Source organism: Zootoca vivipara, chromosome 4 (genome assembly GCF_965207765.1).
Source record: "Zootoca vivipara chromosome 4, rZooViv2.hap1.1, whole genome shotgun sequence".
NCBI lineage: Eukaryota > Metazoa > Chordata > Lepidosauria > Squamata > Lacertidae > Zootoca > Zootoca vivipara.
Window position 1 is genome coordinate 101,327,030 of NC_142587.1, and position 25,286 is coordinate 101,352,315.

A 25,286-nucleotide genomic window follows, 5' to 3' on the forward strand; every position below is an offset into this window, starting at 1 on the left:
TTTTTAAAATTTATGTATGTATTTACAATGAAGTTGTGTAGAATAATTCCTACGGAGAAGTAAAAGGAGGGCGCTTTTCCCGTGAGGTTTCTCCGCGCTCTTAGGCTCCCCTCAGAGCGAGAGGCGGGAAAGGGCCGCCGCCGCAGCCATCTTTGTCCCGGGCACTTTTTCTCCCACCGCCTCCGCTTCCCCCGGCCTGCCCCTGCCCCGCTGCGAAGCGCTTCCAACAAGGGGGTGGAGCGGGAAACACACATTTGCCAGCCCCCAAGATGGCTCCGTCGGCGTCCTCGCGTGGGCGTGGCTACGGCGGCGCAGCGGGGCCAGCGTCGCTTGGCGGGAAGGAGCCGTTTCGCAGCCGACGCCGACGCTGCTACTCTCCCCCCCCCCCCAAATCCCGCGCGCGGTTCCAGAGGACGGGCGGTCGCCTGAGGAGAAAGAAAGAAGGAGAAGGGGAAGAAGGAGAAGGAGGCCGCCGCCGCCATGCACGTGGTCAAGAGAGGTGAGGAGGAGCGAGGGGGTGTGTGAGGGGAGAAGTGGGGGGACGGAAGAGCCGGGAACGGTGAGCCCCCCGCTCGCCCGAGCCAAGGCCAATATTCCCGCCATAAAAAGAGAGAAAGAGATGGAGCTGGGGGGGTGGGGTGGGGTTCATCTCTCTTTCTCTGGGGTCTCCGCCTAAAGGGCATGGCGAAATGACAGAACTGATAAGAGATCAGTTACAGCCGTGTTGGTCTGCCGTAGTCGAAACAAAATTTTAAAAAATCCCTTCCCGTAGCACCTTAGAGGCCAATTAAGTTTGCCATTGGTAATAAGAGATCCCTCAGACTACAAGGTAAAAAAAATCGCTTTAAGAAATTCCATGACATAATAGGGTTCCAAAAACGTGGCTGTGCTTAGATTAATCTCACAGATACAAGGGGGGGGGGAACTGATTTCAATCAATGAATACAGAATATTTGTCGCTTAAGAGAAGTGTCAAAGCCGCAAAGAGATAGAGGGAAGTCAACTAGCAGAGTAGGGATTCAAACCGGTTTTTCAGAACAGAAAGAGACTGTAAAGAAAGAAAGAAAAGAAGGAGTACAAGTGTAATTTCTTTCTGAGAGCCTGGCGTATAGAATATTCAAATTACTGCTTGTATCCTTTGAACAATTTTGTATACAGTACTTGACTAATTCTCCCCCCTTTTTCTTTTTCTTTTCTTTTTATATTTTTTCTTTTTCTGTATTTTTCTTATGAGGATGTAATGTTTAATTCATGCTTTCTCTGTGATTTTTAAAAATGCAATAAAGCTAATAAAAAAGTAAGTAAAGGGTGGGGTATAACATTATTATTACCATTTGCCACTGTTGCTGCTCCTCCTCTTTGGCCGCCTTATGTGTAGTGTGGGAGAAGGCCGGGATTGTCAGTTTAACAACAACAACAACAGCTACAACAACAACTAATAGTAACAGCAAGCGGGTCTGGGGATGTCGTGGAGGCTGCATGGTCCACTCCCTTGCTGCATCCACCTTGGGTCCCTGTCAGGGGAAAAGGCAGGTGTAAATGAATTGGTAGTAGTAGTAGTAGTAGTAGTAGTAGTAATAATAATAAATAAAACTCCAGCTTGCCTTTCCCTCCTCCCATGGTACTTAAGGCAGTGTGCAAGGCGCTTCTCCCACCCACCCCTTTAATCCCCACACCAACCCTGCGAGGTAGGCTAGGCGGAGAGGCAGTGGCTGAGGAGGGATTCAAAGCCCGGTCTCTCCCAGTCCCTTGTCCGCTGCACCACACCAGAGACACCGGGGGAGGGGGGGAGTTGCTGGTGCCAGGAGTGAGGCAGCACCCGGTTCCTGCCAGACTGCGCCCCTCCCCCCACCTCCTCCAGGGTCAGCCCAGGGCACCCCGAGGTGCCACCCTGCAGGGTTTGGAGAGGAGCATCACCAGAGGCACCCTGCAGCTACATCTCCCCTTGCCGTCCCTCACATTATCACCACTCACCAAATTGCTGTATGGGATGCAAGGGCCCTTGTGGTGACAGGCTCACTTTGATCTCCCTTGGGTCACTGAGCTGGTGAAGTGTCTGATTCAATGTGTTTGGATGTCCCCATTTATTGCATTTGCATCTTTTTTACTTGGTGGAGGAGCTAGCTAGTTTTTCGGGGGGGGGGGTATGGCAGCAGTGGTAGAGGCTGTGAGGCCAAACCCTTGACTGGACCCTCACCCAGTACAGCGTTTGCTCAGCACTAAGTGTTCCCATCTCTTTTTGGCAGATGGGCGCCATGAGCGTGTCATGTTTGACAAGATCACGTCCCGGATCCAGAAACTGTGTTACGGTCTCAACTTGGACTTCGTCGACCCTGTGAGTGTCTTCGGTGCTATCATGAGTCTACTGTGGTCTAAGATAAAACAAGAATGGTAAAACGTCTTGAGCACATTGTAGTGCAGTGGTGGAACGTAAATTCTCATGAATAAATGAATGAAGCTCCTTGTATGCTGAGGAAAGTTCTGTTCATGATAGTGACAAAGCAGTCTTTGCTGTTGTGGTTCACACAATACACATTTGAAGTTCCAGTCTGTGCACAGTTGCCTCGGTCTGATTTGGAAACCAGTCTGCTTTTTGGGTGTATGCCATTTATTTTTTTAAATAAATTTGTAAACTGCCTTCCAGGGAAAATGGCCACTGAAGGTGACAAGTTTTTATGTAAAATTCTGAGCAATCTGGAGTACCTCCGAAGTATTACGTTCAGCATGGTTATATTTACAGGTTGTACCTTGCAAGTTTTAAGCCTTGTGCCTCACTAAGCGATCACTGAGCAATTGCTGTTACTCAGCTTCCCAGCCTTCTCTCCCCCTCTCATCCCTCCCCTTGCCCCACCTGTTGTTTTAAGATTCATATATTTACTCTTGTTTAGGCATCCCAATCTCCATATTACTTTAACCATATTGAGAGTGAAAGGAACCAAGTGGACAGCTTTGCAACAAAATTCATATAGTTCTCTAGCAAACAAAGTCATTGAAAACTGACTGCTTCCCCCCTTTTCTGTTACAGAAAACTAACTTTGTGGGTATTTGCTCTCTTCTTTTTGCCAGGCTCAGATCACCATGAAAGTGATTCAGGGCCTTTACAGTGGAGTCACTACTGTAGAACTGGATACTCTGGCCGCTGAAACAGCAGCAACCTTGACAACCAAGCACCCTGACTATGCTATCCTCGCAGCAAGAATTGCTGTCTCCAACCTGCACAAGGAAACCAAGAAAGTATTCAGCGGTGAGTGTGGGGGGGGGGGATGCTGGCCACAGCGCAGGAAAACCATTTCTGCAATGTTCGTGGAGCTGGCATGTTGGAGGGATTTTAATGGCAAAACTATTGGGTGGAGAGGTTTGATGTTGTTAATCCCACTAATAATATGTACCCAGGAGGCATCGGATTGCATTGAAATTATCACCAGTCAAATGGTTGTGATGAATTGCGGAGTTAAAACATTGTGGAGTAAGCATGAGCTGATGTCTTCAGCTGATTTGCTCAGTGGTTGGGGGCATTCAGCTGAGCCTGTTCTCCCCCCCCCCCCCCGGTCTCCAAAATCAAGTAATAATACTTGCAAACCTTACGATTGTAATTATTAAAATACAGTAATCCCCCTTTTTTAGATGTGATGGAAGATCTGTACAACTATGTGAACCCGCACAATGGCAAACATTCTCCAATGATTGCTAAGGAAACTCTAGACATCGTATTGGCCAACAAAGATGTAAGTAGCGCTTTGGCAGAGATAACAGGAAAGAATTAACAGCAGTCTGAGTTAAAAGCAGAATGGCTATTCTGGTGCTAGGCTGTAGGAAGCAGTGTTCACCTGAATATCCGCTTGGTGTTTGGGAAACTAATATTTTGTGACAGAGAATGATGGGATGGTCCACATGCATTTGTGGAGAGGCAGATGAGTTGCCAGACCTAGGAATGTGCATGGATTTAAAGTTAACTTGCCAGCATTTTCTGTGCACTCGTGATGGCTGCCCTCGTGTGCGCAGATCTTTGTTATCAAACATGCTTCACAAATGCCTCATGGATGTTGGTGGAAGGTGGCCTTGCCATCCTCTTTTAAACATAGGTTTTCCCAAAGCCCCGTGTTCAGGTCTGGTCCTTTGACATAAGCCCTTTACAAATATAGTGATTTTTCATACAGTGTGGCATTGTTGGTCTTTTGGGTACATATAGAATATTCCAAATGCAGTTATATTCATCAACAGAGCCAGGGGACATTCTGCGGTTTTCAGAGAAAAGGAAAAGTGGTGCTGGTTTGAAATTAAGAATTGTTTGCTTCTTAGCTTCCTATTTGGAAACAAATTGAGTCATCAAATAGTTGAAAAATGGAAGAATTCACATCCAGAGGGCTTTTTTAAAAAAAACTTTTTGTATCATACACCACATAGGTTTCTGTATTACATAGACTGGGGTGTACATAGTCTAAATGTGTTGATCTAACTTTCATTTTTTCTTCTCTCAGAGACTGAACTCTTCTATAATTTATGATCGGGATTTCTCCTATAATTACTTCGGCTTCAAGGTAAAGAGTTGTTCTTTCTTTGAGGGTGTCAGTTAATGGTAAGGTTTGGAATGGCAAGTTCTGTTCTATGTAGGAGCCCCAGACAGTAAATAAGCACCCTCCTCCCAGGTGGCAAGTGCTTCTTGTTCTTATGAATGTCTTGGGGAAGGCATGTCGAGGCAAGAGGCCTTCTCTTGGTGCCTTCCTTTGCAGTATGCCACACACATCTCCCTCCAGTGGAATTTTGATAAGTAAGGCAGCAGTTTTCAAACTTCCCAATACCAGGAGCTGTCAGTGCTGATAACCTGCTGAGAAGAACATGCGCTTCCCCCCATGGCTTCCCTCAACACCGTCAACTGCAGAGGATCCGGGGTGTGTTTTAGGGTCCCCGCTCTGCTTGCATAACTGTGCACATGGTGGGGCTGCCCTGTCCCATCAGCCTTCGCCAATGTGGTACACTCGGTGCTGTTGGACTACAGTCCCCATCAGTCCACAGCATCCTAGGGCCGGGCTGGCTGAGGCCGGTGGGAATTGTAGTCCCAACAATATTTGGAGGGCACAGGTTGGCGAAGACTGCGAAAACATGAGGCGAAAACACAGCCTAGGAGAGGGGTGGGGAATTGGATCCTGCCATCCAGCTGAATGATGCCAGCAGTGGGCAACTCCTGAGTCTTCCTCTGTAGCCAGAATCAAGAGCTTTTGGGGGCCTTAGTGTGTTGGTTAAGCAGGGTGATGGAAAAGGCTCCAAATTTTAAAGAGTCCTGAATTTTCCCTGCAGAGAAAGAACCTTAGACCTGAGAAAGGTTGGAGTGGTTTACTCAAAATGGGCTTAGTTAAGTCCATAGGTCAGAGTTCCCCCACCCCACACCCTTGCCCTAGAAGCCTCTTGCAGCTGTGTGTTGCAGGGTCTCCCTCAGGGAAGTTGGTCTGCCATTATGGACCTGATGAGGAACTTTGGGGTTTTCTGAAATACTGATTGAAGCCTCAGCCTTTCAGGTGCAATAAGAGGTTGTTGTTGTTGGTGGAAATCAGTTGATTTTTTGGTAGTAAATCTTCTATTCCTTTATTTTTTATAATGAGCTCTGACCTATGTCCTTTTCCTTTCCTCTCTCTTTAAGACACTTGAGCGTTCGTATCTGCTAAAAATCAATTCCAAAGGTAAGTGATGTATGAAAATTGTCTCATTCCTGTGTACAAATGCATAGAGCTTATTCTTTATTTTTTTTGTAAACTGTCTTGAAATCATTGATAAAATGTGATATATAAATGCTTTAAATAAATAAAGCCATAGCTTTCTAGAAGTGATGGCTTAAGGGGGCTTTTGGGCACTTTAATACTCCTTGGAGCTTAAATCATGAAGGATTGGCGCTTCTGTAGGCCGGGTGATTCTAGGTATTGGGCTTCCTACTGAGAGCTGGCCCCTTGTCAGAGCCATAGATAACTGCAAGAGGGGAGAGTACTGCCATTACGTTCCTGTGTTCTCAAAACCATCTAAGTAGCAGCTTCATTGGGCATTAGGTTATAAATGTTCCTAACATGCTGCTGCTGCTGCTGCTGCCTAACATAGGGACATGTGAAGCTGCCTTATGTGGAGACAGACCCACTGGTCCACATTACCTCACTATTGTCTACACTGACCGGCAGAGGCTCTCCAGGGCTTCAGACAGGGAATGTCTCCTAGTCCTACCTGGAGATGCCATTGGGGATTTAACCTGGGACCTTTTGCATGCAGTACATAATCTACCACTGAGCCACAGTGAAGAAGTAGACAGGGATTTCTTTTAACTCACATGGCAGCAGTTCACTCATGAGGTGATCACCAAGTCTTCTAAATTTGTTTTTATTTATCCTGTTTGGGTTGAGGGGGCTAATTTAGACCTTTGGCAAGAACTGACTCTCCCCACCCCCCACCCCATCAGCTTTTACTCTTGCATCTTGCTGTGCCTGGAATCCTACAGATGCCAGAACAGGGCTCAGTAGGTGTGATGGAAATTGCTCTCTGATCTGACAGAATGAATTGGGCCCAGCTGCCTTAGCGTCCGAGGCTCCTTTCGCAGGCTGTGATGCACTCATGTTTTCTTTTTGACTCCTCTCTTCCGGTGTCTAGTGGCTGAGCGCCCCCAGCACATGTTGATGAGGGTGTCGGTGGGAATCCACAAGAACGACATCGATGCTGTAATTGAAACCTATAACCTCCTTTCTGAGAAGTGGTTCACCCACGCTTCACCCACTCTTTTCAATGCTGGTACCAACCGCCCCCAGCTCTCCAGGTAATCCAGGCAGGTGGCCACTGGAAGAGGGAGCAATTGAGGATGGTGTTGCTTAAGCAAAATGGTTTTAACTGTCTATAAAATGGGCATCAATTGTCACTTGCTCTTGCTTAGACTGATCTGCAGTTTTTACAGCAAGCATTTTTTTCAGAGGGGTGCATTTGCTCCAAAACAGAACAGTGCCTACTTAAAGGGTCTATTTGCTTGCTGTTGCTAACAAACAAGTTTCTCTCTTAACTGCTGATGCTAATTGCTGGGGGTGTAGGGGAAGTATTGATTCAAAATTTCTCCTATAAAGAAGGAGAAAAACCCTTTCAGGAGAAAATTAATGTCCTATGGCTTATGAAATTAAGTGTTGTAGTGAAATTATAGCTGTCAGTTTGCATCCCCCCCCCAAAAAAATCTGCATGATGACGTTAAACGTCAGCTTGAGTGCTATCTGTCCCCTCCTGTGGCATTTAACACTTCTGTTTCCTTCCATCCAGCTGCTTTCTGCTGTGCATGAAGGATGACAGCATTGAAGGGATCTACGACACTCTTAAGCACTGTGCGCTGATTTCCAAGTCTGCTGGCGGGATTGGTGTTGCAGTGAGCTGCATTCGAGCCACCGGCAGCTATATCGCCGGGGTGAGTTTTGAATTGCAAACAGCCTGGCCGTGTTGCAAACAGCCCAGCACCTGTTTTCCAACCCTTTGGGCTGCTGTGGCTTTAATGTAACTTAAATCAGGTCCTGCATTATAAAAGTGGCAGCCTTTCCTATGTGGGGTTGGGCACCTGCCTCTGCAAGAGGAACAAACTGCTCTGTGCCTTAAGTGATGCCAACCTGCTTTCTCTTTGTTTCAGACCAACGGGAACTCCAATGGACTTGTCCCAATGCTGAGGGTCTACAACAACACAGCTCGCTATGTGGACCAAGGGGGGAACAAGGTGTGTTGGCCTCTTCCAGAGACTATGTATGCATTTGGGGGAGTGGGATTGCAAGTTCAAGTGCTTAAATACGTTTCCAGCATTCTCCCCTGCTCTTGTTCTGAAACTCCTTTTAAGGGAAGCGCTTGTCCGTAGCCACATCTCTACTGTGAGAGTGCCTGGCAGTGTTTTTAGTTCCTTTTCAATGTGGGCATCTCAGGCTTGCCACTGGGTAGTCCCATGGTGTAAAACAGCCATAGGCAACCTTCGGCCCTCCAGATGTTTTGGCCTACAACTCCCATGATCCCTAGCTAACAGGACCAGTGGTCAGGGATGATGGGAATTGTAATCCAAAACATCTGGAGGGCCGAAGGTTGCCTATGCCTGGTGTAAAAGTTTGCTTTTGTGCCTCTGGTGTTTCTGAGATACTGGAAGGGTTGCCCAGAAGTACAGTCAGCATTTGGGATGTTTTCCAAGCTCTCTTAGGCTCATGTTAAAGTTTTTGACTGCAGGGAGTTCAGTGAATAAAAATGCTCCGTAATGTATCTTGATCCCGCAGCTTCTTTCTATCTGTAGAAAGATAGAGTTTCTCTAAAAATCACCTATTTTGAAAATTGACCTTGAAAAACGTTCCAGTTGATACCAGTTTGCTTACATCTGTTATATAAGATGTGCAGGTTGGGCACCAAGAGGCTGTCCTTGGATCCTCCTGGTTTGTAGTGCAAGGCTTCAAAAACATTTTGAAGGTTGGAAGATCATCTAGTGAGATCTCCAGTGTCACGTGAGGTGCTCCATTTGGAAATTGAACAAAGTGTAATAAACATGCAGAAGCACTTGGGTGTGCTTGTTAGATTTTGCAAGCAGCCTTAGTGCAACCTAATCCGTTGTTTAGTTATAATCCAGGAAATTGCGGAAAGCTTCAGCCAGGCAGAAGTCACTTAATTTTTCTTCTCCACTTGAATGAGAAGCTTAGGGACAGAAATGCAACTTCCTCTAGGCGTCATTCTGATTCTTCTGTTTATTTGCTCTGCCAGAGACCTGGAGCCTTTGCCATCTACCTGGAGCCATGGCATTTTGATATCTTTGAGTTCCTTGACCTGAAGAAAAACACTGGGAAGGAGGAGCAGCGCGCCCGCGACCTCTTCTACGCCCTCTGGATCCCAGACCTCTTCATGAAGCGCGTGGAGACCAACCAGGTGGGCAGCTGGGCTCACAGCACAGGCCCCTGCCAGCAGGGCTGCAAAGAGTGGGCAATGGCATGTGCCAGCAACAGTGCCCTTAACACTGTCCTATGGCTTTAAAAAGCCTAAAGGCAAAGTGACATTGGACCCAACATCTATCCAACGATCATTGATCAGTTGTGAGACACTGAAGAAGTTAGAAAATGGTTGTCTTGTTTTAAATAAGTCTAATTGTGTGTTGTTTTTTTGTACCCCCACCCTGGGACCATTTGGTGAAGCACAGGGTGTCCTCAATCTTTTTAAAATGTTCTTTATTTTAATATAAAAACAATTGCCAACAGGAGGGTACTACACAGAAATAATGCTTTGTGTGTTCGGTTCTTTGTATTTCATTCTATTGAAAATACAGTTGAGCTTCTAGAAAAAAAATCTTGTGTTCTTCACCCTTTCCACTCCCTAGAAATGAGCTGAATTGATAAAAATGTTTTCCCTGTTAAGGAGGGAAAAGTGATGACTAAAGTCTTTACGCGTTTAAAGGCATGAAGGCTTACTAATGTACATTTTGTCTTTGCAGTGTACTGCTGTGTGGAAGATGAGAACATTTTATGTTTGTCCTTCCTTACTTTCAGTCTTTCTTTTTCAGGACTGGTCTTTGATGTGCCCCAATGAATGCCCAGGCCTGGATGATGTCTGGGGAGAGGAGTTTGAGAAGCTGTATGAGAGGTATGAGAGAGAGGCTGGTGCATCCGTTGGCAAAGTTTGAGCCAGGAATAGCCTGTCAACAGCAACTCCTTCATCACCTCGCCTTGCCCCTTAGCTGGATCCAAAGGATTCCAGACAAAATACCTTTTGAGTCTGCTTAGAAATGGAAATGGAATCGAAGCCCTTGTTACGTCTTTTCATTCTGTATGTTCTGAGTGGGAATTTGTAGCTCACTTACTGCAACTACAGTTCAGAAAACTTAATGGAACTACAGTTTTTGCACACACCCACACCCCGGTTCTGTATTCTGAAAATGACAGTGCTCATCAGCTGGAGCTGGCCAAAAACCTAGACTCTTAAGAACAACACAAACTGCTTCTGTTATGATTTCCCCAAGGAACTTGGGGAACTGTATTTATATGGGGAGCCTAAGAATATTGCAACAGAGTTCTAAACACTTGCCCAGATCTGCAGCTCCCAGGATTCCCTGGAGGAACCCAAGACCATTACACTTGTTCATAGTTTAGGTGTGCTGGTGCGCACCTCCTGTTCGGGGGCCTTGTTCCACCAGGAGTTCATGAGGTTTCAGTGTCCTTGCTTTGCAAATGAAAACAAGATGCTTGTGAGCCTATTTAGAGAAACTCCAAGCAGGTCCCCATGACGAGTCTTGCTCTGTTTTGCAGCTATGAGAAGCAGGGGCGTGTCCGCAGAGTGGTGAAGGCTCAGCAGCTCTGGTATGCCATCATAGAGTCTCAGACGGAGACAGGAACTCCTTACATGCTGTACAAGGACTCTTGCAACAGGAAGAGCAACCAGCAGAATCTGGGAACTATCAAATGCAGCAACCTGTGTACAGAAATTGTGGAATACACCAGTCAGGATGAGGTGAGTAGGAACCAGGTGCCACTGCGGCTCAGTGGAGTCCGTTTTAGGGAAGGTGTTCCCACAAGATGTATTTGGGAGAGCCACTGTTCTCCCATGTTTTGTCAATCAAAAGGGCAAAGGGATGTTCAGATGCCACGAGAAGTGGGAAATTCTTGCTTTGTTTTAAGGAAACTCGCCTGTGCAAAATGAGAACAGGCCTTTTCTCTGGTGGCTCCCCCTTGGGGACTGCTCTCCGCAGGGAGGCTCACCTGGCACCCTCCATGGATATCTTTAGGTGCCAGGCACCAGGCAAAACAGACCTCTTCAGCCAGGCCTTGGGCTGTTAAACAATCTATGGCCTTTTAAGTGTGTACTGTGCTTGTGTTGTTGTTACGCATTTTGTGTTTTTATGCTGTAAACCACGCTGTGATATTTGGGTGAAGAATGGTATATAAATTTAATTTTTTAAAAATAATAATAATGATGATGTAGAATTCACTACCAGGAGAAAGGAACACAGCCAGAAATTAATGATGTGCATAGATATATGTAGAGCAAGGAAGACTGGCACTACCCATCTGGTGGTGCGGGCAGAGTGTGTGTGTGTGTGTGTGTGTGTGTGTGTGTGTGTGTGTGTCAACAGAATGAGGATCATAAGTGTTGTCGACAGCATGTCTGGAAGGACTAGGAGTGTCTAGCTTTTGAGAAATAGGTGGAGTGTATGTTGGGATTTGTGAGTGTATTCTTGGGATTTGTGTATGTTGAGTTACTGCCCTCTTCTGGCATTTTGAGGATTTATTCCTCACAGGATCACTGAAAATAGAATTGGAAAGCAATGGTTTTGATTACAGGAAATAAAATTGAATTTGTATATAGGCACTCCTTACCATATTTGAGCACATCACAGCATAGCACACCTGCCTAGGCAGCCTGTAGGACAGGCATCCCCAAACTTCGGCCCTCCAGATGTTTTGGACTACAATTCCCATCATCCCTGACCACTGGTCCTCTTAGCTAGGGATCATGGGAGTTGTAGGCCAAAACATCTGGAGGGCCGCACTTTGGGGGTGCCTGGTGTAGGATCTTCCCCATAGCATTTAGAACTGGATTTAGAGCTCTGCATTTAGGCAGGGGGTGTCCTGGCTCAAAGCAGGTGTTTGGCCTCCGGGTGGCTCTTCAGATTCTGCCATTCTAGGTAAATGGTTGATGAGCCCGCAATGGGGAACATCTTCTACTGCATACACTGCTTTAGCCATTGAGCACTGCTTCCTTCTTTGCCTATTCCAGGTTGCGGTTTGCAACTTGGCTTCCTTAGCCCTGAATATGTACGTCACTCCCGAGCACACTTATGACTTCAAGAAGCTGGCCGAGGTCACCGGAGTCATTGTCCGGAATCTGAACAAGATAATCGACATCAACTACTACCCTGTGCCAGAGGTACGAAGGAGGAGTTGGTAGCCCTAGACTGAGAGGTGCTTTTGGTAAGGCTGGTTGTTCAGGGTTGAAGGACTACAGAGAACCAGCAAGTTCTCAGCTACTTCCTTTGAAGGGTGGTTGACACTATGGAGAAACTTAAGGATGTGGCAGTTTCTGTATCTGAAGAAGTGTGCATGCACGCAAAAGCTCATACCAAAATAAAAAACTTAGTTGGTCTTTAAGGTGCTGCTGGAAGGAATTTTTTTTATTTTGTATTCATGTATTTTTTTCCCTAAAGCACATTCCTTGTTAGCCAAGCATTAGCTAGTGGGCTTTGGGAAGTACACAATACATTAGTTGGGGAAGAATGATTTGCCTTGAAACCAGAGCTTGCCCATTCCAGGTTCTTAACTTTCTGTCTCCCCACCCTTTTATCCTTTTGTCCTTCACAATGTGCTGCAGGCCGAGAGCTCGAACAAGCGCCATCGTCCGATTGGTATTGGTGTGCAGGGCCTGGCTGATGCCTTCATCCTCATGCGGTACCCTTTTGAGAGCCCAGAGGCCCAGCTGCTCAACCAGCAGATCTTTGAGACCATTTACTATGGTGCCCTAGACGCCAGCTGTGAGCTTGCCAAGGAACATGGGCCGTATGAAACCTACGAGGGCTGCCCAGTCAGCAAAGGCGTGAGTGGCAAAGTTTAGAAAGGTTTTTGAACCAATGGTATTGAGGGTCCTTTGGGCAAATCTGTTGGATTGGAACTTTTGGAATCTCAAACAGATGCCAAGAAGTGCCACAACTCCAATAAACGTCTGCTGGACCACACTGAGATGCTGAACCAATTCAAGTGTCAATTTCCCCAGTTATTTCTGTATTTTAGAATTTCTGTTTTGTTGGAAGCCGCCCAGAGTGGCTGGGGGAACCCGGCCAGATGGGCGGGGTATAAATAATACATTATTATTGTTATTATTATTATTATTATTATTATTATTATTATTATTATTATTATTATTTCACCCTACAACTGGTTTTGTTGAATCTAGCTTTTTGGCACAAAGTTCAGATATTCATGAATACCCAGTTTCATTTTTTAAAAAAGCAAGTTCCTAGCCTTCAGTTCCGACAAGATGCCCCTGCATGCATTTTCTTCAAAAGCATTCTTTCTTTGTAAGCATTTTTACACTTGAGTGAAATGTCTGCTTGCATCTGGATTTGCTATCCTTAGGTATATTTTGAAGCTCTTAAATTCTTCCAAATGTTCTGCTTTTCCTCTGCCTTTTCACTTAACAAAACCTGGGAACTCCAGAATGCTGTAGTGTATAGTGTCCATCACAAATCTCTAGATGGAAGTGTGGAGGTTCATGATCATGAGTAGCTGAGATTAATAAGTTGCACAGCTATGTGGATTTTCGCCACATGCCCTCAATGTGTCTGAGATGCTTTTTCTTAGACATAATTGTCTCAGATTCATTGTGATGATATTCATGGCAGAAACCTCTGAAGGATGAATAGCCACTTCCATGAAGAGAAACCATCAACTCATGCCTTTATGGAGAGCTTGGCATTTGCCATGTTGTGTCTAAGGAATTGAAGCATCGTGTATGAACCAAAAATTGCAACAATCCTTGACCTGAAGGAAGCTGCTTTTCTCTTCACCCCCCTCTTTTGTTTTACTATATTTTGGGCTTTGTTGTGGTAGCAGGCAGGCTGAACACCCTCACGTAGGTGGCAGGTTTGGTTTGATGAGATGGTGTGTGCCTTTTCTTACATTCTTCAGATCCTTCAGTATGACATGTGGAATGTCACCCCTACAGACCTTTGGGATTGGAAGGCTCTGAAGGAGAAGATTGCAAAGTGAGTAAAAACCCTCAATCTCTTTGGCTCAGCGTGCCTTGGGCAACACCCAGAGCTGGCTGGTGGTGGGGTTGATGGGTGAAGAGTAGTAGCAAAGCATGCATGGTGGGACCCCATGCTTCTGAGAAGAGGTGGGGCCAATTTCAACCAAAGGGACAGGGTAGCTCTAAACTAAGGATGTTAAAACTGCATAAGAGCACAGTCTTCTCCCCGATGCAGCTCTCGTTCATTTCTGTGCAGCTTGCACAGGAGAGCTTAATGGTGTATTCTGATCTTGGGGTATCCAGTGTTCAGCATGCCAGGAGCAGACGCAGTAGAATCAAGTCAGTTAATTTGCCAAAGCAAACAAGATGAATTTTAACAAGGAGAAATGTAAAGTACTACACTTGGGCAAAAAAAATGAAAGGCACAAATACAGGATGGGTGACACCTGGCTTGAGAGCAGTACATGTGAAAAGGATCTAGGAGTCTTGGTAGACCACAAACTTGACATGAGTCAGCAGTGTGATGCAGCAGCTAAAAAAGCCAATGCAATTCTGGGCTGCATCAATAGGAGTATAGCATCTAGATCAAGGGAAGTAATAGTACCACTGTATTCTGCTCTGGTCAGACCTCACCTGGAGTACTGTGTCCAGTTCTGGGCACCACAGTTCAAGAAGGATACTGACAAGCTGGAACGTGTCCAGAACAGGGCAACCAAAATGGTCAAAGGCCTGGAAACAATGCCTTATGAGGAACGGCTTAAGGAGCTGGGTATGTTTAGCCTGGAGAAGAGAAGGTTAAGGGGTGATATGATAGCCATGTTCAAATATATAAAAGGATGTCATATGGAGGAGGGAGAAAGATTGTTTTCTGCTGCTCCAGAGAAGCGGACACGGAGCAATGGATTCAAACTTTAAGAAAGAAGATTCCACCTCAACATTAGGAAGAACTTCCTGACAGTAAGAGCTGTTCGGCAGTGGAATTTGCTGCAAAGGAGTGTGGTGGAGTCTCCTTCTTTGGAGGTCTTTAAGCAGAGGCTTGACAGGCATATGTCAAGAATGCTTTGATGGTGTTTCCTGCTTGGCAGGGGGTTGGACTGGATGGCCCTTGTGGTCTCTTCCAACTCTATGATTCTATGAATTTCAGTGGGACTACTCTGTGACTTAGTTGGTTTTGTTTAACACCAGACCGTGAAATACTTTTGAATGCTGGGGCAATACAAGCACTTTAGGGTATTATCAGTCACCTGCAACCAACCTGGCAGATGGTTCTGCTGGGTAAGATATTTTTTAATTGGTCAAAACCGGGCTTTCTTTAACTGATGCCGAAGGCTGGTTCTCTGAAGATAGCTATCCTCTTCCACAATCACGGGTCCCTGCTTTCTGTCTGATTTAGGTACGGGGTTCGGAACAGCCTCCTACTTGCGCCAATGCCGACAGCTTCTACAGCTCAGATCTTGGGCAACAATGAGTCCATTGAGCCCTATACAAGCAACATCTACACGCGCAGAGTTCTCTCTGGAGAGTTCCAGGTAAGGCAGCAGAAGGGTGGCCTTGAGCAACATGGGTCTGCTCCTCAAGGTGGGTGCTGCACCTGAGATTCCGGTGTCTTCCTTGCCATCCTCTCTAATACACTTCAGCCCCTGCCTCTTGTGAGTGCCAGCTTACTTTGAACAAACCTTGGCCCTGCTGTTCTTGGTTTGGAGAGGGTTGGGGATTGTTCCCTTCCCTGTGTGGTGCAGTCAGGGGCAGGGGAGGAGATAAGCAAGTCTGCACATTAAACCGTGGCTTTGTGTTGTGTGCAGACTGAGCTGCTCTCTGGTGGCTCGTGGCTCCAATGTGTGCTTCAAGGGGAGATGGTTGCAAGATTCAAGGTGCTAGCTCTGATGATGAAGAGAATTGCCATGATGGTGGGCTGGCATGTGAGATTTTGATGAGCTTCAGAAAAAGGGTAGTCTAAAATTAAAAAGGGGGCAGAGCAAGTCCCCTATGAGGAAAGGTTGCAGCATTTGGGTTTTTTTTAATTTAAAGAAAAGGCAAGTAAGAGGGTACATTATAAAGGTGTATGAAATTATGCCTGGCATGGAGGAAGCAGACAGAGAAGTTTTTCTCCCTCTCCCATAACACTGAAACTCGTGAACATCCCATGAAGCTGAATGTTGGAAGATCCAGGACAGACAAAAGAAGACCCTTCTTCACGCAGCGTAGAGTCAAACTAGAATTTGCTGTCCCAAAAATTGGTGATGGCCACTAACTTAGATGGCTTAAAGGGGGGATTAGACACATTGACAGGAGTTGATCAGTGGCTACTGGTCATAATGGCTGTGCCCTGCCTTCAGGATCTGAGGCAGCCCACAAGCTTCAGAATGCCAGTTCCTGGGAACGGGAGATACATATGTGGGGCAACTCATGTCCTGCTTGTGGGCTTCCCAAAGCTGTCTGCTGCTGCAGCAAACAGGATCCTGGCCGCTTTCTGTAAGTGAGCATGACCTGAGGTGTTCTGGTTTCGCAGATCGTGAATCCCCACTTACTGAAAGACCTGACGGAGAGGGGCCTGTGGAGTGAGGAGATGAAGAACCAGATCATTGGCTACAATGGCTCTATCCAGGTCAGTCACCCAGGGGGTCTTTGCCATTTGCCAAGGGGGCTGTATCTGCTTTGCCAAGGGGGCTGTATCTGCATGCCCTTCAAACGTACCTGGTATCTTTTAGTGTCTATTATTTAAGTGGGAATAAACAACAGTACAGTTAATTGAACACTGAAATTGGACAGTGTTCTCGAAGCTACGAACATGAGTTTGACCAAACTGCGGGAGGCAGTGCAAGACAGGAGTGCCTGGTGTGCTCTGGTCCATGGGGTCATGAAGAGTCGGACACGACTAAACGACTAAACAACAACAAGGCTGCACAGTGCAGGGCTGAGAAAGCAGACATCGTGGGTTTTTTTCTCCCTCTCCTAATGCTAGAACCTAGCGTGGCCATACGGTGAATTCGAATTTAAGAAGATTCAGGACAGATCAGAGAAAGGACTTCACACAAAACATAGTGACGGCCCCCAACTTGGACGGCTTTAAAAGAGAATTAGGCAAATTCATGGAGGATCTGGGTATCATTGGTTGCGAGACCCAATAGCTGTGTTCTCCCTCCACTGTTGGAGGTCTTTACCTCTGAATACCAGTTTCTGGGAATCCCAAGAGGGGAGAGTGGCTGTTGCTTATGGCTTCTTCCCTTGGGGGCATCTGGTTGTCTACTGTGAGAAGAGGATGCTGGACTAAATGGACCACCGGCCTCATCCAGAAGGGCTTTCCTTACATAGGTGAGGCTGGTTTGGTTGGGGATAGAATCAGCACTGGATGACCTGGAGGGAGCGAGAAAGCACAATCCTGCTAATCTTGCTGAATCTTGCAGCAGATTTTAATAGCGTTGACTTTGATTTTCTTGAGGTTGACTTTGTCCACGTGAGTTGGGAGTTGCCAAATCCAGCCCCCCACCCCTGGTGTAAGCCAAAAGCAACCTTCCTGTTCTCAGGGAGTCATTCTGTAGCCCTTCTGCCTTTCAGAATATCCCTGAGATTCCAGATGACTTGAAACAGCTCTATAAGACGGTGTGGGAAGTCTCCCAGAAAACGGTGCTCAAGATGGCAGCAGACCGGGGGGCCTTCATTGACCAGAGCCAGTCTCTCAACATCCACATTGCGGAGCCCAACTATGGCAAACTGACCAGCATGCACTTCTACGGGTGGAAGCAGGTAAGCAGAGTGATGGGGGAGGGAACCACCCTAATACGAGTTTTTCGTGTTGATCTTCTGGATTATATTTTTAAGCTATAACAATATAGCCCTGATAACTACCGGACTTTTCTGTTACTGAGGTGTCGGGAGCGAAACCTACTCAAACTGCTTTCATTCCTCTCATATATATATATCACCCTTTCTTGCCCACAGGGCTTGAAGACTGGCATGTACTACCTGAGGACAAAGCCGGCGGCCAACCCCATCCAGTTCACCCTGAACAAGGAGAAGTTGAAGGATAAGAGCTTCAAGGAAGAGGAGGAGAAAGAGAAAGAGAGGAACAAAGCAGCCATGGTGTGTTCCTTGGAGAACAGAGATGAGTGTCTCATGTGCGGGTCTTAAGCAGCTGCCAGGTGTGGAGACGACCCCCCCCTTACCTCTCCTGCTCCAGCCCTCCTGCAGCCCCAGCTAGGTTAGTTAGGTCTAGTTCACTTTGGAGAGAAGAGAGAGGCTGCCGTTCTGCTTCAGGAGGGGGGTCAAGCAGTTGTGGGTCGCTGGGTGCAGTCGTGTCCTTGCTTCCCTTTCAGGTGGCAAAGCTGCCAGGGTCATCCAAGTGGCGGAAGAGGCAATCTGCACACACGGCTGTTGTAGCAGGAACCTTTAAGTGCCCTTTCATAATCTTATCCATAACGTAAATAATAGTATGCTCCTTTAAAATGCACATAGAAGTTCACGCGTCTTGTTATGCTTGGGGAAACAAGGACTCCTTTTGATAATCGCTTCTTATGCCAAAATCTCTACTACCACGTCTTGTTACCCAGAGAGAACATCCTGTTGGGTATGTGGTGTCTCTTCTCCAGCCCTTGGGGTCTAGCACTCTCTCTCTCTCTCTTGGTCTTAAGATGAGCAGTGTGCAGTTAGGGGGGCTGCAGAGCATGGAGAGGGAAAGGGGGTATCTTCTTTGCTCATTGTGTGGGCCTGCAACTTGCTACTTTAGGGCGCACAACTTGTCATGTGGTGGCACAGCCCATACCAGCCGCTTCTGGAGATGGGCTTAGAGTTACTGTTACATAGAGGGAATGTTTTCCCTTTTCCTTCACCGGCTGTGAATTCTGGGGAAAAGCCACTGGAAGGAGCTTGGATTGAGCACCCAAAAACTGGGATTGGTTTAGCAGTGTTATTCTTTGCCACAAAGCTGCAGTGGCCGCTCCTGCCTTCTCTGAAGAATGACGTTTACTGGGCTGAGCTGTTTTTATAAAGACAAGAAAAAGACGCACACCGCAAACTAAAGCATGCCTTTTCTTCTTCAGTTCTTTGTCATTCCCATTGGAATTAAGTGGCCTAGTTCTGGACTATTTATTGAATTGGGTACTCTGCAGGTAGACTTGAATCCTCTAAGCAAATTCAGTGCATCAATAAAAGCCATGGTGTAAAGTTGGTGTCCAGCATTTCTTGGGGCTAAAGAGCCTGGAAATTCATGTCTTTGTTCAAAATAGCCAAAGTCATTGGCTTGGCATCTTTGTGTCAGCTGCTCTTGCATGCTTTTCAGTGATTATGTACAACGGTACAAATCACTTTCCTGAGTAAAATTCCTAAATGAACTGCTAGTGTTAGGATTACACTGCAGGCAGGGGAGGGAGAGTTTGGTTGAATATGAAAAGTTGAACAGCATTATTATTTATTCAATGTATATCCCATCCTTCCTCCCAACGGAGCCGGGGTTGAGGCAAAAACATCCACAATAATAATTTTTAAACAGCATTCTAAAAACAGTTAGATCATTCTACAAAAAAGCAGGGTTTCAAATATTGCCAGGACAGTGTCCTTCAGCTCTGAATTGCCAGGGTAAACGGGGATATTTTCAGATTCCTTCTGAAAGGTAGAGTCCTAGAATTGTAGGGTCTAACCCCCTATAATGCAGAGGTCGCAGTTAATAATGTTGGGAGACATTATTAATGTTGGGCTCCATTATTAATGTTGGGCTCCTCTTCATCCTGGAGAGTAGTGACTAGTGGGGTGCCACAGGGTTCTGTCTTGAGCCCAGTCTTATTCAACATCTTTATCAATGACTTGGATGATGGGCTTGAGGGCATCCTGAGCAAGTTTGCAGATGACACCAAATTGGGAGGGGTGGCTAATACCCCAGAGGACAGGATCACACTTCAAAATGACCTTCACAGATTAGACAACTGGGCCAAAGCAAACAAGATGGATTTTAACAAGGAGAAATGTAAAGTACTACACTTGGGCAAAAAAAATGAAAGGCACAAATACAGGATGGGTGACACCTGGATTGAGAGCAGTACATGTGAAAAGGATCTAGGAGTCTTGGTAGACCACAAACTTGACATGAGTCAACAGTGTGATGCAGCAGCTAAAAAAGCCAATGCAATTCTGGGCTGCATCAATAGGAGTATAGCATCTAGATCAAGGGAAGTAATAGTACCACTGTATTCTGCTCTGGTCAGACCTCACCTGGAGTACTGTGTCCAGTTCTGGGCACCACAGTTCAAGAAGGATACTGACAAGCTGGAACGTGTCCAGAGGAGGGCAACCAAAATGGTCAAAGGCCTGGAAACAATGCCTTATGAGGAACGGCTTAGGGAGCTGGGTATGTTTAGCCTGGAGAAGAGAAGGTCAAGGGGTGATATGATAGCCATGTTCAAATATATGAAAGGATGTCATATGGAGGAGGGAGAAAGGTTGTTTTCTGCTGCTACAGAGGATGAGGAGGAGCCATTGATGAGCACCCTTTGGGTTCGGTCACTAAGCCAGTTACAAATCCACTGAATAGTAGCATTGTCTAGCCCGCATTTTACCAGCTTCTTTACAAGAATATCATGGGGCACCTTGTCAAAGGCCTTGCTGAAATCCAGATAGGCTACATCCACAGCGTTCCCTTCATCTACCAGGCTTGTAATTCTGTCCAAAAATGAGATCAGATTAGTCTGACATGACTTATTTTTCAGAAACCCATGCTGACTTTTAGTGATCACACCGTTTCTTTCTAGGTGCTCACAGACCGTTTGCTTAATGATCTGCTCTAGAATCTTTCCTGGTATTGACTCTAGAATCTTTCCTGGTATTGAGAAGGTTAAGGGGTGATATGATAGCCATGTTCAAATATATAAAAGGATGTCATATAGAGGAGGGAGAAAGGTTGTTTTCTGCTGCTCCAGAGAAGCGGACACGGAGCAATGGATTCAAACTACAAGAAAGAAGATTCCACCTAAACATTAGGAAGAACTTCCTGACAGTAAGAGCTGTTCGGCAGTGGAATTTGCTGCCAAGAAGTGTGGTGGAGTCTCCTTCTTTGGAGGTCTTTAAGCAGAGGCTTGACAGACATATGTCAAGAATGCTTTGATGGTGTTTCCTGCTTGGCAGGGGGTTGGACTGGATGGCCCTTGTGGTCTCTTCCAACTCTATGATTCTATGAGACAGGCACATCTCGCAAGGGAGAGCGTTCCACAAATGGGGAAGCACAACTAAAAAGGGCTTACAAGCTCGGTGGCGGCACCACCAAGACTCACCTGCCAATCCTAGGTTGCCAGGTGGTTGATAATTGGGAAGGTGCTCTTTTAGGTCCTTGGGTCCCAAGCCGTTTAGGGCTTTACATGCTAGTACTAACCTTGAATTGGGCCCAGTAGCTCACTGGCAGTCAGTGCCGTGTTTTCAGGACTCGTGGGACATGGGGCTGCCCCACTTGCCAGCCTGGCAGCCTCTGGACCTTCAAGGGCAGCCCCACAGGAAGTGGGTTACAGTAGTCCAAGTGGGATGTCATTGGGGTGTGGACCATGGAGACCAGGCTATCCTGTTCCAGGAACAACCATGGCTGCTAAGCCAGTCCAAGCCAGGCATAAGGGTACCAATGGTACCAAGTTGTATGGGAAACAGCCCTGCTAGAAAAACTAACCAGTAAGCTGAAACTGACACGGGGACAAACAGAAGAAGACACCTTCACCCCAGTATGGTTCCCCTTCATCACTTATACAACCCAACAGGACAATGACAAAAACTTACCGTCAACATACAAATCAATATGGCTAACCTGATCAAAACATCCTCCCTCCCCACTCACGCAAGAAACTAAGGATCATCACAGCCAACCACAAATGAACAACCACATTCTGAGACAAATCCTGACCTCTCTCACCAACAGAGAAGCACGAACAAACAACAGAGAACCTGCACAAACGACGCTGACATCGAACCCCTACACATACCAAGAAAACAGAAACATCGGCAATCCACCACACCCAACTCCCCATCCCACCCACCTCTTTCCCCCCCTTCCTCATAATGTCTCAACAAGTAAAATTGATGTGTAAAAATGATGCATGGGGGAAAAAATGAGACATTGCACTACCTTTGTAACCCAAGAAAATCTTTAATAAAAATAATTACAAAAAAATATATATAAGGACTCCTAGCCACAGAAACCACTCGGGGTGACAAGTTGGAATTTCAGGCTACAGTGTCGAAAGCCACTGAAATGAAGGAGAAACTGGATGACTGGTGGTGCCCAAACCAGGCCTGGATCCCACTGGAATGGATATAGGAAGGGTTCCCAAATTTTGGGGAGCGACTCCCCGTTTGGTTTCATAAACTCCTCCCCAGTGCCCCATACCTTAATATAAAAAAGCATTCAGAGTAGCTGTTTGCATTACCCTATAAGGAAAGCAATAGCTGGTCACTTAATTGTCCTTGTCACTATCCCCAAAGAATGAGCCCAGCTGGAAGAGCTACAGCCAAATGGTGCCCTCCAGGCCTTTCTTCCAGTCTCCTCACCTAGCTGCTACCTAGAAAAGGAGCCAGAGAGCTGAGTGTGAGCTGAGCTGGGAGCAGGCTGGGAGCTGGAGACACAGAAACCTGCTTGCCCTGTGCTGGATCCAAAGCTGCGAAGAACTGTTGGGGTGTTGATGCTGTGAGCCTCTCAGTCTTATCCTCTGGTTGTAGATATGGGGAAAGAAAACCATCTATCCTAAAGACACCACAGTCTCCGCTGACCTTCATTCCAAGGAAACCAAACCTGGGTAAATAAGTGGAACCCCCGGAGACTCTCACTGCTCAGAGATTGGGGTGGCAGATAACAATATTTGTATACCCTCCATGCTGTTTGATGCCTGTGCTACTTATTTAAAAGGAAAGGTCCCTGTTCTAAGGTGGGTCACCTGGTCACGAAGCAGCTCCCATGTTGCCATTATTATTATTATTATTATTATTATTATTATTATTATTCTCCACTCATCTGACTAGGTTGCCCCAGCCGCTCTGGGCAGCTTCCAGCACATACAAAAGCATAGTAAAACGTCAAACATTAAAAACTTCCCTATTCAGATGTCTTCTAAAAGGTGTGTAGTTCTTTATCTCCTTGACATCTGCATTCTACAAGGTGGGTGCCACTACCAAGAAGGCCCTCTGCCTGGTTCCCTGTAGCTCCAGAGAAGGGTAACTTGTGTGGGGTGTGAGGAGAGAGGTAGGTAGTACCTGTAGTGGGGGACAGCATCATCATCATGCTAAGCATTGTAATGAAGTGAGTGGTTCTGAGCCTGCACAGACTGACTTTCCCAAGCTGCAGATTGGCAGAAGCCTAGGATTAGGAACCCAAAGGCATAGTTTTTCAGGAAGGTTCAGCCAAAAGTATTAACCCCTTCTTGCCTAATTCATTTGGCCCAGCCACTCTGTGGGACAACAAAATCAATTCAGGTGACAAGGATACTGTCTGATCATTCCTCTGCTAAGGCAGATGAAGCTGCTTGCCCAGACACAAACCTGGAGCAAAAAGCCAGCAGTCCTCTGACTCTAATGATGGCCAGGGCAGGACCTTCAAAGGAATGTGTTGCAGAATTCTTCCATGGAGGTTAAAAGAGACCCAACCTGCAGACTTCTGTCATTCGTTCCCTGTGCCTTATGAACACCCTTGAAAACCCCTTTACATTAATCTAGACAAGACTTGGAGAACCTGGTCACCAAGTGTGGAATGTCTGCTCTAGATAGTTCTGCTAAACCCGCCTCGTATCCACACATACAGATTGATCACTTGATTCTGCTCACAGCCACAGCTTTCCTGGGGACCAAATGAGCCCATTTCCTCCTGAGCAGCTTCCAGAGACTGTCCTGGATCTCCTTAGTCCTCATGCCATAAATGATGGGGTGCAGGACCCAGGGAAGAAACAGGTAGATCGCGCTGATGAGATTGTGGACGTCCTGGCTGGCTGACTTGGCTAAGCGGTAGACAATGGAGGAGATGATTCTGGAAGAGTAGGTTGTGAAGATGACCATGAGGTGGGTGCCGCAGGTGTGGAAGGCCTTGTGTCGGGCGTGGCCAGAGCTCATCTGCATGGACACCTGGAGGATGCAGCCGTAAGAACCCAGGAGGAAGCCAAAGTCAAAGAGGGCGGTGATGGTTCTTGCTGCCAGGCCTAGGAGCTTGTTCCTGGAGATGTCGCCACAGGACAACCTCATGAGGGCCATGTGCTCACAGGCAAAATGCCCAATGATGTTGGACCGGCAGAACCTCACCTGGGAAGCCAGGATCACTACTGGGCCGACGAAAGCCACGCCCCGGGCAAGAGCGACCAGTGTCAATATCACCAGGAGCTTCTTCGTCATGATGTCTGCGTAGTGCAGAGGGTGACAAATGGCCACGTACCTGTCCAGAGCCATCAGGAGAAGAAGATTGCAGTCCTGCATGGTGGCAAAGTAGAGGAAGAACATCTGGAGCAGGCACTCCGTCAGGGAGATGTGGCTGACTCCGAGAAGGAAGCTAAGGAGCATCTTGGGAAGGATGACGGTGGAGCCACAGAGGTTGACCGCGAAGAGCAAAGCAATCAGGACGTACATAGGCGAATGGAGACTGTGATCTGTCCTGACGGTGTAGATCAGGATGGAGTTCCCTGCAACAATCATGAGGTAAAGGCAGAAGAAAGGGATGGCGAGGAGATATCTGGACTCTTGGAGGCCTGGGAAGGCGAGCAGAAGGAATTCTGTGTAGGAGACGTTGCCTGTTCCGTTCTGGTCCCCTCCAGCCATCTTGGCGCTGATTGGAGGTAACAATCCTTAGATCTGAAAAGAGGGAAGAGAGGAACAGTTCCACCGTCCTATTTTTGTTGTTAGGTAGCCTCAGAATCAATTCCCATCTGTAAAACAGGAGCATCTAAATGCTGGAGAGGCTGCAACTCCATAGGCACATGCCTGCACATGAGGTGGAAATGCCCCAAAGTTCATTCCTACAGGAAATCTCCAAAATAACGAAAGAGATAATAAAAGTAAACTGCAGAAGAACTAGCCCAATGAAATACGGCATCTTCCAGGACAACAATGCACTCATACATGTCGAAGAACTCATAAGACACTTACTTTCAGCAGCTAGAAACACCACAATTTGATGCTTGCTTTCTCCTGCTCTGAGGGAGCAATGGCTTCAAGTTACAAGACTGGAGATTCCAACAAATCACCAGGAAGAACTTTCTTATGGTAAGAGCTGTTCAGCAGTGGAACAGGCTCCCATGAGTGGCGGTGGGCTCTCCTTCCTTGGAGGATTTTAAACAGAGGCTGGATGGGCCATCTGTCATGGATGCTTTAGCTGAGATTCCTGCATTGCAGGGGGTTGGACTGGATGACCCTTTGGGGGTCCCTTCCAACTCTATGATTCTATGACACTGGAAGGACCTATCAGGAGTGAGCATAGACCAGGCGTATGGGAAACCACCCTAGCAGCAGCTAGACTGGTGGCTGGGAGCGGCCGCCGAGACCACATAACACCGGTCTTGAAAGATCTACATTGGCTCCCAGTACGTTTCCGAGCACAATCCAAAGTGTTGGTGCTGACCTTTAAAGCCCTAAATGGCCTCGGTCCAGTATACCTG

At 46.7% G+C, this 25,286-nt stretch overlaps 2 protein-coding genes across 2 annotated transcripts; one reads left to right on the forward strand and one right to left on the reverse strand.

Annotated features, from left to right (window-relative positions):
* The first annotated feature begins 308 nt into the window (after positions 1–308).
* On the forward strand, positions 309–18,852 carry RRM1 (ribonucleotide reductase catalytic subunit M1). The gene is made up of 19 exons (XM_035116409.3): positions 309–499; positions 2,247–2,335; positions 3,067–3,244; positions 3,625–3,725; positions 4,479–4,538; positions 5,636–5,675; positions 6,625–6,787; positions 7,273–7,414; positions 7,631–7,714; positions 8,728–8,889; positions 9,518–9,597; positions 10,260–10,461; positions 11,728–11,877; positions 12,319–12,540; positions 13,632–13,708; positions 15,086–15,221; positions 16,202–16,297; positions 17,248–17,436; positions 17,632–18,852. Exons 1-19 carry the CDS (start codon positions 481–483, stop codon positions 17,818–17,820), a joined length of 2,379 nt encoding a protein of 792 aa, XP_034972300.2. The 5' UTR covers positions 309–480; the 3' UTR covers positions 17,821–18,852.
* Positions 18,853–23,454: 4,602 nt separating this feature from the next.
* On the reverse strand, positions 23,455–24,450 carry LOC132592043 (olfactory receptor 52K1-like). Its single transcript, XM_060274018.1, has one exon. It carries the CDS (start codon positions 24,448–24,450, stop codon positions 23,455–23,457), a length of 996 nt encoding a protein of 331 aa, XP_060130001.1.
* Positions 24,451–25,286: the final 836 nt, after the last annotated feature.